The 14,298-nt window shown below is 38.7% G+C and overlaps 1 protein-coding gene across 1 annotated transcript; it reads right to left on the minus strand.

Moving 5' to 3' along the window:
• Nucleotides 1–3,683: 3,683 nt before the first annotated feature.
• On the minus strand, nucleotides 3,684–4,286 carry LOC122050549 (receptor-like protein 19). Its single transcript, XM_042611444.1, has one exon. It carries the CDS (start codon nucleotides 4,284–4,286, stop codon nucleotides 3,684–3,686), a length of 603 nt encoding a protein of 200 aa, XP_042467378.1.
• Between the last annotated feature and the right edge of the window lie 10,012 nt (nucleotides 4,287–14,298).

The raw sequence follows: 14,298 nt of genomic DNA on the forward strand, positions 1-14,298 counted from the left end.
TTCAAGCCAGGGGGTTTATAGTCGCCGGTCCGACTCTAGAGTTTAACGCCGCCGCTCAACGATCTTCAAGCCGGGGGGTTTATAGTCGTCGGGTCGACTCTAGAGTTTAACGTCGCCGCTCGACGGTCTTCAATGATGAGCTTATAGCTCGGATAATATACTCCCGGCCGACCGGCACGGGGTCTTCGCCATCGAGCATTTGGCTCGGATAATATACTCCCGGCCGAACGACACGGGGTCTTCGCCATCGAGCATTGGGCTCGGATAATATACTCCCGGCCGAACGACACGGGGTCTTCGCCATCGAGCATTTGGCTCGGATAATATACTTCCGGCCGAACGACACGGGGTCTTCGCCATCGAGCATTTGATTTGGATAATATACTCCCGGCCGAATGGCACGGGGTCTTCGCCATTGAGCATTTCGCTCGGATAATATACGTCCGGCCGAACGGCTCAGGGTCTTCATCTTCGAGCACGGATAATATATGCCCGCCCGAACGGCACGGGGTTTTCACCATCGAGCATTTGGCTCGGATAATATACGCCCGGCCGAACGGCACGGGCTCTTCGCCATCGAGCCTATGACTCGGATAATATACTCCCGGCCGAACGGCACGGGGTCTTTGCCATGCCTTTATACAACTATCCGATGGGCGCACAAGGTTCATGCCTTTGCTTTGTTCTTATAACTTTCATTCCTGCAGCCAAAAGATACATCCGAACAGAATATTCATGAAAATATGTTACATCGGCGCACCTTTCATCCGGCCCGATAGGGCTGGAGGTGGTTTGCTTCAGCAGCGGGTCGCGAAGAATGGCGTCTGAAAACTGCCGGTTGATCCGCTCGGGTGAGGAGTCTGTTCGGGGCGCCTTTTCTTTTCTGACGTCCCGGACGGGTGCTTCGTCCGATGAAGATTCCTTGTCTTGATTAGCTTGCGCTACTTCCGAGGGCGTTTGGAACAGAGCCCGATGAAAAGGTATCGGGGCGGGCGGCGCCCCCATCTGAGTGCCGGTCGACCCCTTGTTTTGCCCCCATATTGAGAGCTGCTCCTGCCTGTCTTCGGGGGGCGCTCGACCCCCCGAGGCTGATGTCGCTTGCTGCGCTGCCCACTCTGCCTGAGCTTTCTGTTGCTGCTCCACGATTTTTGCGGCTCGCGCTTAGACGAGTGCTTCGAGCTCCTCGGGAGAGAGCATTACCAGAAGTTGACGTCCAACTTCTTCCATCTCCTTGGCTCGGATTCAGGTGCGTTCCCACAGACGGTGCCAATTTGATCCTGTCCGAGTACTGAGTCGACGGACGCTGGAGACGTGGCACGCTCCGCTGTCTCTGACTGGTGGTGTAGCTCTCTAGCGAACCTGTAAAGAAGCCGAGGCTGGAGGGGTTTCCCGGCGACGGCCCTCCGACGCTCAAGTCAGGCAACGAGAGAGGCAGCGTAATGTGGCTACAGTAAAGAGTTGCGCATACCTTCGTCGACGTCTGGGGGTCCTTATATAGGACCCCGGGGAAATGCGGGCACGCTTCTCGATGCGTGCACGCTTCCCCAAACATACCTTAACAAACCTTTGTCAGAAAAGTACCTCTGGCGCCATTCCGCAATCGTCCGAGCATATCCCGGATGTGACGGTGGAAGCTTCCGCCGTATGATCTTGTGTACGACCTGTCCGCCAACTCTGCTGCTTGTCGGCGGCAGGTGTCTCGAGGATGATGTTATCCCCTGTCTACTTTGTCCTCTTGCGTTCCCTGTCTGTTCCAGGGCCGAGCGGGTCGGCCGCTCGGCAGGCGTATTACTTCTGTCGCCGGTTGTAGGTATCGGTCCGACCGGGATAACTCCTGACCATATGCTCGGATGAGATTGCTCCTGCCTCAGCTGCTTGGTGCCCCGGCCGAACGGACATTCCGCTCGGCCTTAAAACCTTTTTACCTTTGAGCATCGGAAACCTGACCCCAGTCGGGTTGTCTTCATTCGGTTCAGGAGATTCACGACCGGTCGGCCTGCATCGCCGAAAGGTCGGCCCGCTTCATCCGGTCGTCCAGTCTCTGGGTTGAATCTCTTGACCTTTGGCCTCCACGTGCCAATGACCTTCCGCCATAACCTCTGGCCTCCACGTGCCAATGACCTTCGGCCAACGAGGATCCCCCGTCTTTATCACCGGATCAATTATATTAAAATATTTTTTTCCCAATTTGATTAAAAAATAATTAAAATCACTTTAAATTAGTCAAATTTATTTTAAAATAATTGTAAAAGCTATTAAGTAACTACTACATAATTATAAATAAATCTTCAATCCTAAAGGACAAGCCTTAAAATTTTAAATTCTAAATCCTAAGGACTATTATATCAAAATATTTTTTACTAGTTTAGTTAAATATGTTTAAATTTTATCAAAATCATTTTAAATTAATTAAAATCATTTTAAAATAATAATACAAGCTATAAAATAGTTGTTGCATGTTATAGTAGTTAGTCGTAGTTGTTATAATAGTGATGGAAATATGGGTATTCTCGGAAAGTGATGCACCCTTTTACTATTTACCTATTTTTTTGATTTTTACCCTTTTATTATTTCTATAAATATTATTATTACTATTATATATCCAATATTTTAGTAAACTCCATCATTAACCTAGGGCAAGCATTTGTTCCAAACTCTCATGTGAAATGTAGAACACTTTGTTCACCAGCCTAACTTGTTGCTCAGAGGTTTAGGTTCAAACTTTGCCTTTATTTAAATGAGTGCTTGAGGGTTAGAAACCCTTTGTATCTGCGATCAGACACTTGTATGCAAATCCTTGTTGAATATGTATACCTGAGTTTGTATAATCTAAAGCTTTCTTATCTTTTATCTTTTATAGCTTGTTGAATTGACCTAGGGTGTTCGACTTCACCTACCTATGTATCGATTGATTGCTTTCGTGTCGGGTGTGGAGGAAGTAATACATACTTCGATAATTCAAGTACACAACAACAAATTTCACTGCATACGATAGTCTAATTGCTTAGAGTTGTAACTACATAAACTAACCTTAAGTAGAGGGAAGGTTAATTCCTCTCATTGCTTGTATGTAAATATTTGTGGCTTTCGTAAAGAATATATATGATCATCACTGTCGAAATATACGATCGAACAGCTTGTCAATGCCACTGAAGTATGCATGCCTCCATCTATTTTTGAAGAAGATGACGCGGCAAAAGATCCAAAACCCATCACAAACCCAAGAATAGTGCTAATGCAATTGCTAAACCAAATCAGAGTTATTCTTGCCATACTCTTTCTTGCTGCTCTGTTACTGTTACATTGCTCGAGCAACTTATGGAGATGGGTGGTCCGCACAAGTGAGGATTGTGCATGTAAATCGATGGATCTTCGAGAGTTTGGAGTTGATGCCCGGATGGTATCTCTCTCGATAAGTTGTTGTAAGACAGATTCAAGTAACTAAGGAAAGTTAAGGAGGATAAGCTTTCGGGAATGTTGCCGGAAAGAAGATTCATTGAAATATCAAGAGATTCAATCAATGCAAGCCCTTCTATGCTCCAAGGAATCTTCCTAATTAAACAATTTCTCTACAAATTCAAGCTCCCCAACGATGCAAGATCTCCAATTATATTCCTTCTGGAATATCTCCGACCAAGCTGTTGCTTGAAAGATCAAGGCTGTTCATGAGATCCAGACTTTGCCTATAGTACATATCCTGTCCCTTGGAATACACATGTAAGTCTATCAGATGTAGAAAAAAAGATTGTGGCCTGTGATGAAGCCATTCCACTAAGATTGCCAATGTTAATCGGTATGGCTCCTGAGAAGTTGTTGCTTGCGAGATCCAATATCTGAAGGCTTTGAAGTTTGGCAAACTCTGTCCGAATTTGCCCCGAGAACATGTTCGAGCGCAACTGCAAATATATCAGAGCCGGAAGATTGTCTCCTATCCAATGTGGTATGCTTCCAGTGAATCTATTCTCCGCCAGATGGGCATAGCTCAACATGGTGCAATTCTCCAACGGCAGCAGTGGCTCGCCCAAGACACCATTGTTACTGAGCTCCAGATCGGTCAACCCAGTCAGAAACCTGATGCTACTTGGAATAGCTCCGGAGAAACCATTGTTGCCCAGATTCAATGACTGAAGACCTCGTGACGACTCCCCCAAACAGTAAGGAATGTCTCCTGTAAATTTGTTGTTCGATAGCACAAGCAGCTGCAGATATGTGGACTGGCAGAGGTACGAGATGCTGCCTTCAAGCTCATTGTCTGAGAGAGAGACAATACATTGAGGTATGGTCATGAAGGCAAGTGCTCTGAGAAGGAATTGTTGTCGAGGGATAAAGGAACCAAGCGAAGCTGGAAGCTCGGTCGGCAATGGACCTTCCAGCAGATTGTTTTCCAGATTTAACTCTATCAACTTTGTGAACTCGAGAGAAGGCGGCAATTTGCCGGTTATTCAGTTGCCGTAAAGGTATACCAATATGTTGACGGCCGAAGAAACATTGTGCCAAAGCCACTCGGGCAAAGCCCCTTTTATTCAACTCCCCCTGAGATCCAACCTCTTGATCCTTGTTTGCGACGTAACCATGTCGGAAACTGAGGCCCCATTCGAACACATCCGAGTCCAACTTCCGTCAGTTGGAAAGGAGGCACCCAACTCCGGCGAAGTGATAACGAAAGTGGGCCGTTCCAAGAGAGCCACAAGTATTCCAAATTGGTAAGGCTGCTAAAATGAGCTTATGAAACAACACATCCGAAGTCATTCGCATGCAGACACTGTTAAAGTAATTAAACAGACTTCTTGATTCATAGTTTGGCCATGAGACATACAATTTACAGAGATAATAAGGTGCTTAGTCAATTGAAAGATTAATAAAAAACAAGGTCTAATCTAATAATTAATATGTCCTAATTTAATTAGATCTGGTCAATGGCTAGCCATTGAATAATTCGTTTTTACCTTTTGAAAAATTTAACGGGAGGTCTTTGATATTGAGTTTGTTTGTTAGCCGGTTGAAACGTTGTCTAGATAATGATTTAGTAAAGATATTAGTAATTTGATCCTCTACAGAAATATAAACGACCAATAGTTGTTGGTCGTCACACATTCTCGAACAAAATGAAAATTAATTTCCACATATTTTGTGCGAGCATGAAAAATTAGATTTACTACAAGACATGTTGCTTCAATATTATCATACCAAATTTTTAGTACAATATTTGACGCGAGATGAAGTTCAGAGAGAAGTGATTGAAGCCAAATAATTTCAAATACTGTATTTGCTATAACTTTATCTTCAACTTCAGTGCTTAAACAAGATACCGTAGGTTACTTTTTCGAATTCCATGAGATAAGATTTCATCTAAGAAATATTACATATCCACTAGTGGATCATTTGTCTTTATGAGAACTTCCCCAATCTGCATCACTATATGCAGGTAAATCTCGAGATGAATGACGATATAAAAGAAGGCTATGTAGAATAATACCTTTAAGATATTAAAGTATTCTTTTCACACCTTCCCAATTTTGTTTAGTGGGAGCATGCATGAACTGACAAGCACGATTTACCACAAAGGTAATATCAAGCCGTGTGATAGTGATATATTATAAAGCTCCAATAATGCTTCGATAAATTTGGGGATCAAACATAGCAAGAGAAGGTACACAGAAGTTAGTAATAGCGATCAGTGTGAAAATCGGGCGTGCTCCATCCATTTTTGTTTGTTAAAGAAGCCCAATAATGTATTTACACTAAGAGAGGAGGCAACCTTCATCATGTGGGATAATTCAATACCCAGAAAAAAAAGAGCATTATCTAAATCTCGAGTAGAAAATTCTTGATTGAGAAGACTTAATAAGGTCGTAATACTCTTGTGATCGTTGCTAGTTATTAGGTTGTCATTCACATAAATAAGAAAAAAATATTATAGATTTATCATTATATTTGTGAAATAGACGAGCCAATTTTTGATCCAGAAAATTCTTAAGCTTGTAACCAATTAATGAAACCATTGATAACTAATATTTTTATATATTATTTTGACTCTTATATTTGACATTTTTATCCTCTCATATACTTAATTTCATATTATATCATGTTTTATGAGTAGAAATCTATTTTTAGCTTAATCATAATTTTTCTTAAATTTTGATATTATTTCATGATTTTGTAAGGAATTAAAGAGGAGTCATAGATCAGGATCGAGTCGAATCGAATTTGGCATGATTTGGAGGTCAAATGGAGGAGATCAAGCTGAATTAACATGAACTATTGATCTAAATCTAGAGAAATCTTGTACCTTCATTTAGATCTACGTCATCCAGCCCTTGATTCATATATGAAATAATATGGACCATTAGATTTAAGTAAGAAGGCAAACTCAATTAATATGACCTGGACCACTCATCTTTGTATCATTAAGATCAAATGGGCGCCCCCGCGGGCTGGATCAACCGGTTAAGGCGTGACATCCTTGCACAATGAGTTGTAGGGTCGAAGGTCCACGGACGCGCACTAGATGAATAATCTGGGCCGACTGTGTTAAATTCCGGAGACACCATGCTTTAACCGGGCCAGCATTCACCGCTGATTTACCTCCTCCTAGGATCCCTGTGGGGCCAGGCCTAGGGGGCCGCTGGGCGGCGGGACCCGCCTTTTGCACAATTAAGATCAAATGGGCAACCCTCATCAAAAAAAATCAAGAGGGGATCCTCTCTTCTCTCACGCGGACAGAAAGCAAAAGGGGTATTGTCTTGTTCTCTGATTTCTCAAACGGATAGTACCCCGACCGCCTTCGTCACTTCTTCTCTCTCTTTCACCAACGACCGATGTCCACCTTCGCTCATTCATCGCTGTTGGCCGGACACCATCTCCTTCCCTCTTCTATACATTGAGCAGCCAGGGAGTTCCGCCTCTACTGCTCAGTCTTCTTGACGCTGCCTCTCATCCAGTAATCCCAACACTGCTAGAGCTTTTCCTTTCTTTGGGTTAGAAGAGAAGAGGAGTGCCTCTTTGCATTTCGACGAGTCTGAGCAGCACATCCTCTTCATTAGATTTCGACAGCAGCCCTCTTTGACATGGTTGTTTTGTTTGAATTAATTGTTGATGTTTGTTAAGTGTGATTGAATGCTTGTAATTGATGATCTCCCATGTTCACTTTGCATACACTTATGCCTACAATGTGTTTGCTGAATTGTCTCTTCCATTAGATAAAATTTAATTGATGCAATTCCTTTAGATTACTTGTAATGCTTTGTTAGTTAGATGTTTTATGTTTCTATGATGTTTATTTTTCATTTGAATGCAATTAGGTTATATTAGATTTCTTTAATGCACTAGGTTTTGTTCTATGCTTAGTTTCGTTGATACTTTACTTCATGTTGCTTTTTATTCTAGTGCAATTGTAATTTATGTTAGGTTAGTTTTCCTTTACGTGCATTGTCTTTCATTTACTAGATTAGTTTTCATTTAATGTTTTACTATTTGATTCCTTAGTTTAATTCCATTGATGGTGAAATCGTAACATAAATTAACAATGCGTTGTAAGATCACTATTAATGGGTAGATAGAATGTTGTTCATTTAATTAAGGTAAATTTCATATTTATTTTGCTATTTCATTTATTAGGTTTAAAATCAAAAACCAAAATCCTCATTTCCATATCAAAAATCTAAAAACATAAATAGCATATGATCCTATGGTTATCATTCCATCATTGCATTCGTTGATAGACAATCAAGTTGACCCTATGCTATACTAGCATAAATAGATTCAGTACTTAATGTAGGATTGATGTGTGCTGGGGGGGGGGGGGGGGATAGCACTCGTGGCTTTTTCACATTTTCGTTTAAAATCAATCGGAGTAAAACACAGCGAAAATAGAAGATAAAATAAAGCAAGCGCTAACACTTTTGGTTACTTGGTTCGGAGTCTTTGATGACTCCTACTTTAAGGCCCACGATCGTTGATCATTTTCGTTGGGAAATTCACTATCAATTTAGAAATTACAAATATAGATATGAAGTACAAGAATAAAACAATTGAAGTACCCTTAATTAAAATTCTACTGACGACTTCTAATGATCTGGAAGGTCGAGCTTTTTGTCATCGGAGTAGAGTTCGGGCGTCGTAGAGGTTCTCGGAGAAGTGTGCGGAAGCTAATGATTGATAGAATTCGTTATCCCAAAGTGCTGGGTTGAGGTCTCATTTTATAGCCAAGCTAGAGTTGATCCAGATCCACTGATCTTGGGATCAGGTTTGACTCGATGTTGATTGATCGACCGATCTTCCCTGAATCGGTCGATCTTCCCGCCTAGATTCTGTCGCTTTGGATAAGTCTTTGTTCGGTCAACCGATCCTACTATCCTCGCTGGCTTATCTGATCTGATTAACTTGTTGTTTATCCACCGTTTGGTCGACTGAACCTTCCTGTTTGGTCGAGTGATCCCTCGATCAAAACTTTATCTCAAGCTGAAATATGATCTTTTTGCTCGAGTGTTCGGTCGACCGATCCACATGTTCGGTTGACTGAATAAGGTAAAATCTAACCCTACAAAAATATTAGTCTTTCTACAAAATAAAATTAGAATAAAAGACAAACAATATAAGGATAATAAATCTTTTACATTCAAAGCTAATACAATATTAGAAATGACTGAAAAGGAGCCAGTCGATGCTTTTTGAACCAGGAAAGAATGCAACTTCAGTGAATTTAAACTCTAGAATTGCATATCTGAATTGCAGTACAAAATTGAGAAGCCTACTATACTCCACACCCGTGTCCCTATGTACTTAGCTTTATTAAACATGGATGCATTAGATGGTCCCTCTCCTTCATGTGTCTAGCCATTAATGGCTTGATACTTTGTTGTTACAATTGAGGGCTAATAGGTGTCTATTTACTAGCATTTACTGCATCTGTATTGTAGTTTGTAAGCATTGACCTCTGAACCATTTGAGAAACACACCAAGCTATGGGGAACTTGAAGGTATAGATGCTATAATTGAAGTCAGTTTAAAATCTGAATTTTTCAAAACTATACAGGATTCCTAAGTTTCTGAATTTTTTGTTTTCAACTTATTGATCTCAATGATTCTATTCTCATACAATATAAGTATAATCCTCTAGCAAATCAAAGGATGAGCATCATCTACCAAGAAGAAAAAAAATATGAATGAAGTGTTCCTTTCAACTGATTATAAGTTAGATAATCTGATTTTTTTTTTAAAAAAAAAAATGGTGCAGTAGAACTTGTCCAACAGAATCTTTTTTGCCAATTTCTGATAAGAAACAAACTAACTCAAGCCCTATCAGTTTGATGTTAAAATGAGATTTCCTTCTAGGTTAAATCCTTGATGATTTAAGCTGAAATTCCCTTGAATTATAAATTCTGAAACTGGAGTTGAAAAAAATCAGAATTCAGAAGTTAGCATTCATTTGATTGAATTTATATAATGTAGAAAGTAATTGAGATTGAACCAGAATTAGTCTCTCTTTTCTTTGTATCAATGAGAATTTAAGTGAAGTCCTTGCTCTTCCAATTATCATTTGGTATTGGTGATTCAAAACCTGTAAATCCAAGAGTCTGATTTGTGAAACTAATGTCTAGGAAACCTAAACTCCTCCATTATTGGAATCCTATATTTACTGATTGCTACAACCTAGCTTTAGATTTCAACATCATTCAGAAATTTCCTACATTTGATAATAAGGACACAACCTACAAGCTATTTTAAGGTAGAGGTGAATTTTAACTAACTATTCTTATTAGTAAGCTCAAGAAAGGAAATCGAACCCTTTAAGATAAATTCCGAAATTGGAAGTGGCTGAAATTGTTGGTTTCTAGGAGCTGATGAAGAGACAAGAAGATATTTCAAGAACAATTTATCTTAGTTTTTTTCAAATGCACACAAGAGGTTCAAATTCATAGAAATATTCTCAATATTTTTCAACTATTATCATTTTACTCCTAACCTTTAACATCATTAATTAATTGACCTAAAGGAAATAACGACGTGGAAGATGACAAGTGATATATTTAATACATTGTTTTACCTCTTAAGCAATAATAATCTAAATAGTAGCTTGAGTGTGAAATCACAACCGTTTGAATCTATTGAATGATACTTTGGCAGTTTTAAAATTATCATTTTGAAAAAAAGAATAAGGCAAATTCTAAGGGTTTCAATAAAATTTTCTCATTAAAGAAGAAGGAAAAATAAAACAAATCTAAGTCCTTGAATATTGCATTAGTAAAAATCAATCCAGAATAACATTATTATTTATCTATACATTTCACATATTTTCACTTTATTCCTTCTTATCATAATATGAATATGTAAAATACAATTGAGAAATCTAAAAGAAAAAAATTACAATCAAAAGATTGACAAAATAATAAAAAGAAATAGTGAAGAAGTAAAAATGTAGAAATGAGAGAAAATAATTGCATTAAAGTTTAAAAAATATTGTTAAAAAAATTAAAGATGTAACAAATATAACACTTAGAGCAGTAAGACACACCACCATAAAATTAAGTAAACTAGAAAAGGAAACTATTAAAATAAAACTAAAAAAATTAGAAATACGTATTAAAAATGCATTATCCAATTTCTTCCTTGCTCGAAATAGGTCAATATCTTTAGAAAGAAAAAAAAAATGTTTACAATTTCAGTTCTAAAACCCAAAGAGTAGATAAACAAAAAATATAATCAATAAACTCATAAGTAAGATGCTCAAATACTATACAGCGATCTCTACTATCGAGAATGAAACAATATCGAATACCGTATATAGTGTTGGATAATCTTTATCAAAGATATAGGGGAATCAATGTGATCAAAACAAAACATGAAGGTAGAATGAACAAATTATTAGAAAATGTATTAGTCAATCTAGAGAAAAAATATTTGAGACTATCATGACTAATTGATATTGGACATATACTCCAAAGTTTACTTTGTTATAAGCTAAAAGGCGTCACATTGATGGAAATGGGAAAGTAACTCATGTACAGATAACAATACAAGTGGCAAAATTAACAAATTTTGGTGTATCAATTTGAGCAAAAAGTAACAATATAAGAAAAATAACATTTTTAATCCTCTTAAGATGGACATAGGCATAATTGTTGGGACACTCTCGAGTTAGAGGGGGATGAATAGCTTATCTCGCTCGCTTGCTCACTTTATAGATGTTATTGTAGCGGATAAACTTGAAGCAAAGCTCCCCAATGTTAATACACGGATTTACTTGGTATCCACCTCAAGATAAGGTGACTAATCCAAGAATCCACACATGAGTACTCTCCACTATCAAAAACACTCCTTCTCGGAATCATCCGGAGGTGGAGAAACCTCGTACAACTCAAGAATAAGGAGACAACTCTAAACAAAAAGTAATTGTAAAAATACAAATGGAAAACCTTCTTGCTTGATCTATTATTGCTTGAAGATGCCATTTATAAACTTGGAAATGCAACAGCACTTCAACCCCAACCTTCCAAGAATCGACGATGAAGAATTGTAAGCTCGATGAGTAGTTCTGGAGAAGAGATGTGGCGTTTTAACTCACCAACGACTTTATCTCTGCACTTTTAGAGTTCCCGATCGATTGGGCATGCTCCCAATCAATTGTCACATCAAATATACGCAATCCCAGTCATCCAAAGCTCGCAACCTACACAATGGTCATCTCCCAATCAATTGGCTGATTGATTGGGGACAGCTAGATTGATCAGCTAATCGATCCAGAATCCTTCTATGCAATCGCAGAAGACCCCAGAATTGATTGACCGGCTGCCTCACGTCTTTGCGAGAAAACCAACTCCAATCGATCGGCTGATCGATTGAAGTAGCCCAATTGATAGATTGATCAATTGGGGAGCATATTATGCTCTCACGATTTCCCCCAATCGATTGACTGATCGATTGGGTTGCCCTTGCTTGCAGGTCTCTCCCAAACAATCAACTGATCATTTGGGACCTAGTTCAATCGATTGATCGATTGATTGACCAACCCTAGCTTGGTCAATTCAAGTCTAGGGTTCTCATGCCCAACATCTGGTCAGCGGAACCTGTTGGGACTCCTCATTACTTAGCATTTGGTCAACCTTGACCTGTTGGACTTCATCACCAAGTGTTTAGTCAACCCTTTGGCCCACTTAGACTTTTCTCCTCGTACCAAGTGTTCGGTCAACCTTGACTCACTTAGACTTACCATCTTGTGTCAAGTGTCCGATCATCCATAACCCACTTGGACTTCCACTCACCAGATATCTAGTCAACTTTGACCCACTTGGATTTCCACTGTCTGGCTTCATTCACCATGACTTCCTCACTGCCTAGTTTCACTCCTTAGGACTTCCCACCTGGCTTCACTCACCAAGATTTCCATCTACCTAACTTCACTCACTAGGGCTTTCACTTAGCTTCAATTACCAGGATTTTCTCACTATCTAGCTTCACTCACTAGGGCTTTTCACACTGCCCGACTTCACTAACCGAGACTTCTCAACTGCCCGGTTTTACTCACCGAGACTTTCCACACCAAGTGTCTGGTCAGCACTAATCTACTTGAACTTTCTTCTTCTGCTAACCTTCCCGTTGGACTTGCCCTTGCCTAATCTCCAATTAGGACTTTCAAATCAAGTATCCAGTCAACTTTGACCTAGTTGACTCTTCTAGTCAACCTTTGACCATCAATCTCCCATATGGACAATTATGTCTACAATCTCCATATATTGTCAAACATCGAAACTCAAACATTAAGACTCAAGCTTGAGTCAACTCAAGCTTAGTCAACCTAGTCAACCTTGACCCAGTGAAAATTGCACCAACAATCTCTCCATTTTTTATGTTTGACAATATTTAAGTTAGGTTAATCTCATAACCTCAACTTCTTCTTCATGTCAAAACATGAATGAGGGCTTCCTTCATTCTCCCCCTTTGGGTAAATAAAGATTTTCTAACATAAACCCTACATTCTCACCCTTTGGCACACATAAAAAACTCTCCCCTTGAAGAGTTATCCACATGTTGTTCACAACCTCACTTGTTGTTCACAACATCACAATGAAGGTCTCATACCCTTCATTGTCTCCAAATGTTCATCCTAGAGCATACATCTATCACAATGAAAATTTCTAATCTTCCATTGTTCTCTAATACTCAACCTTGAGCATTCATAACAATGAAGGTTTCCAACTTCTATTATATCATGTTTTGAAATAAAATCTAAACCATGTCTTTAAGGAGTAGCTCCTCAAAATATCCTTCAAACTTCTGTCATTATACCAACAATGACTTGAAGTCCCTAAACTTTTGGAAATCTAAAATTTGAAGTTTTGATGTTCAAAATTCAACTTTGAAACAAAGCCTCATCCTAAACTCCAACTTAGTCTTCTTTAACCATTCCTTTCTTTTTTTTTCATCAAGAAAACTATCCTTAAATGTTCATAAATGAGTTTTATAGGATTATGGATGGTTAACATAACTAAACGCGGCTTAATGAACTGAAATCCGACCATCATAGCCAAAATTAACTTTTCCAATCAATTGAAGTTAAGACTTAATTAATTAAAGCCTTTCAATTAATCAACTGATCGATTCAGCAAGGCTCCGTTCGCAGAAAAATACTTAAACTGATCAACCGATCGATCAAGTCATAGGTCAATCGATCAACGAATCAATTCTAGGAGCTTTTGCTCGCGAAAAACCCAGTTTAATCGATCGGTTGAATAATTGAACTTCCCCAATTGATCAACTAATCGATTAGGTTTCTGATTTTCTTAAAATCGACTTTTAGCCGAATTTAAATAATTCTATGGTTTTTCAAAAATCATAAAATTTTGCATAGACATTATTTATGTCATATACTAACATGGAAAAATAGTTTTCTAAGAAAATACGTCCCATTTTCAAAGATTAATACAAACTTGGAGACTCTTGAAAACTTTAATGTTTTGCTCTAGTTTGTCTAACTATACAATGACGATTCCTATCAAAATTAGCCTTCACTAAGGGTTTCTAAAAGTATTTTAAAATAATTTTTAAAACTAATTTCCAACCATATTTCTTGGGCTAAATGTATATGACTTATACACTAGCCTTTCCAATGATTAGATAACACATGATCTATATGTTTTAATGAATTTAAAACTAAAAAAGATGCACTGAATCAACATCTTGAATTTTATTCATCCTCCTAATATCTCATTTGTATCTAAAGTGTACTAAAACACATACAAGTCAACTTCTGGTCTTTGTGAGATGTAAATATTTGTTTTCTCTAATCTAAGATTTTATGCA

Source organism: Zingiber officinale, chromosome 3A, assembly GCF_018446385.1.
Source record: "Zingiber officinale cultivar Zhangliang chromosome 3A, Zo_v1.1, whole genome shotgun sequence".
Taxonomy (NCBI): Eukaryota; Viridiplantae; Streptophyta; class Magnoliopsida; order Zingiberales; family Zingiberaceae; genus Zingiber; species Zingiber officinale.

Coding starts and splice junctions, on each gene's coding strand:
- LOC122050549 (XM_042611444.1), bottom strand. CDS start 4,286: ATGACCATACCTCAATGTATTGTCTCTCTCTCAGACAATGAGCTTGAA.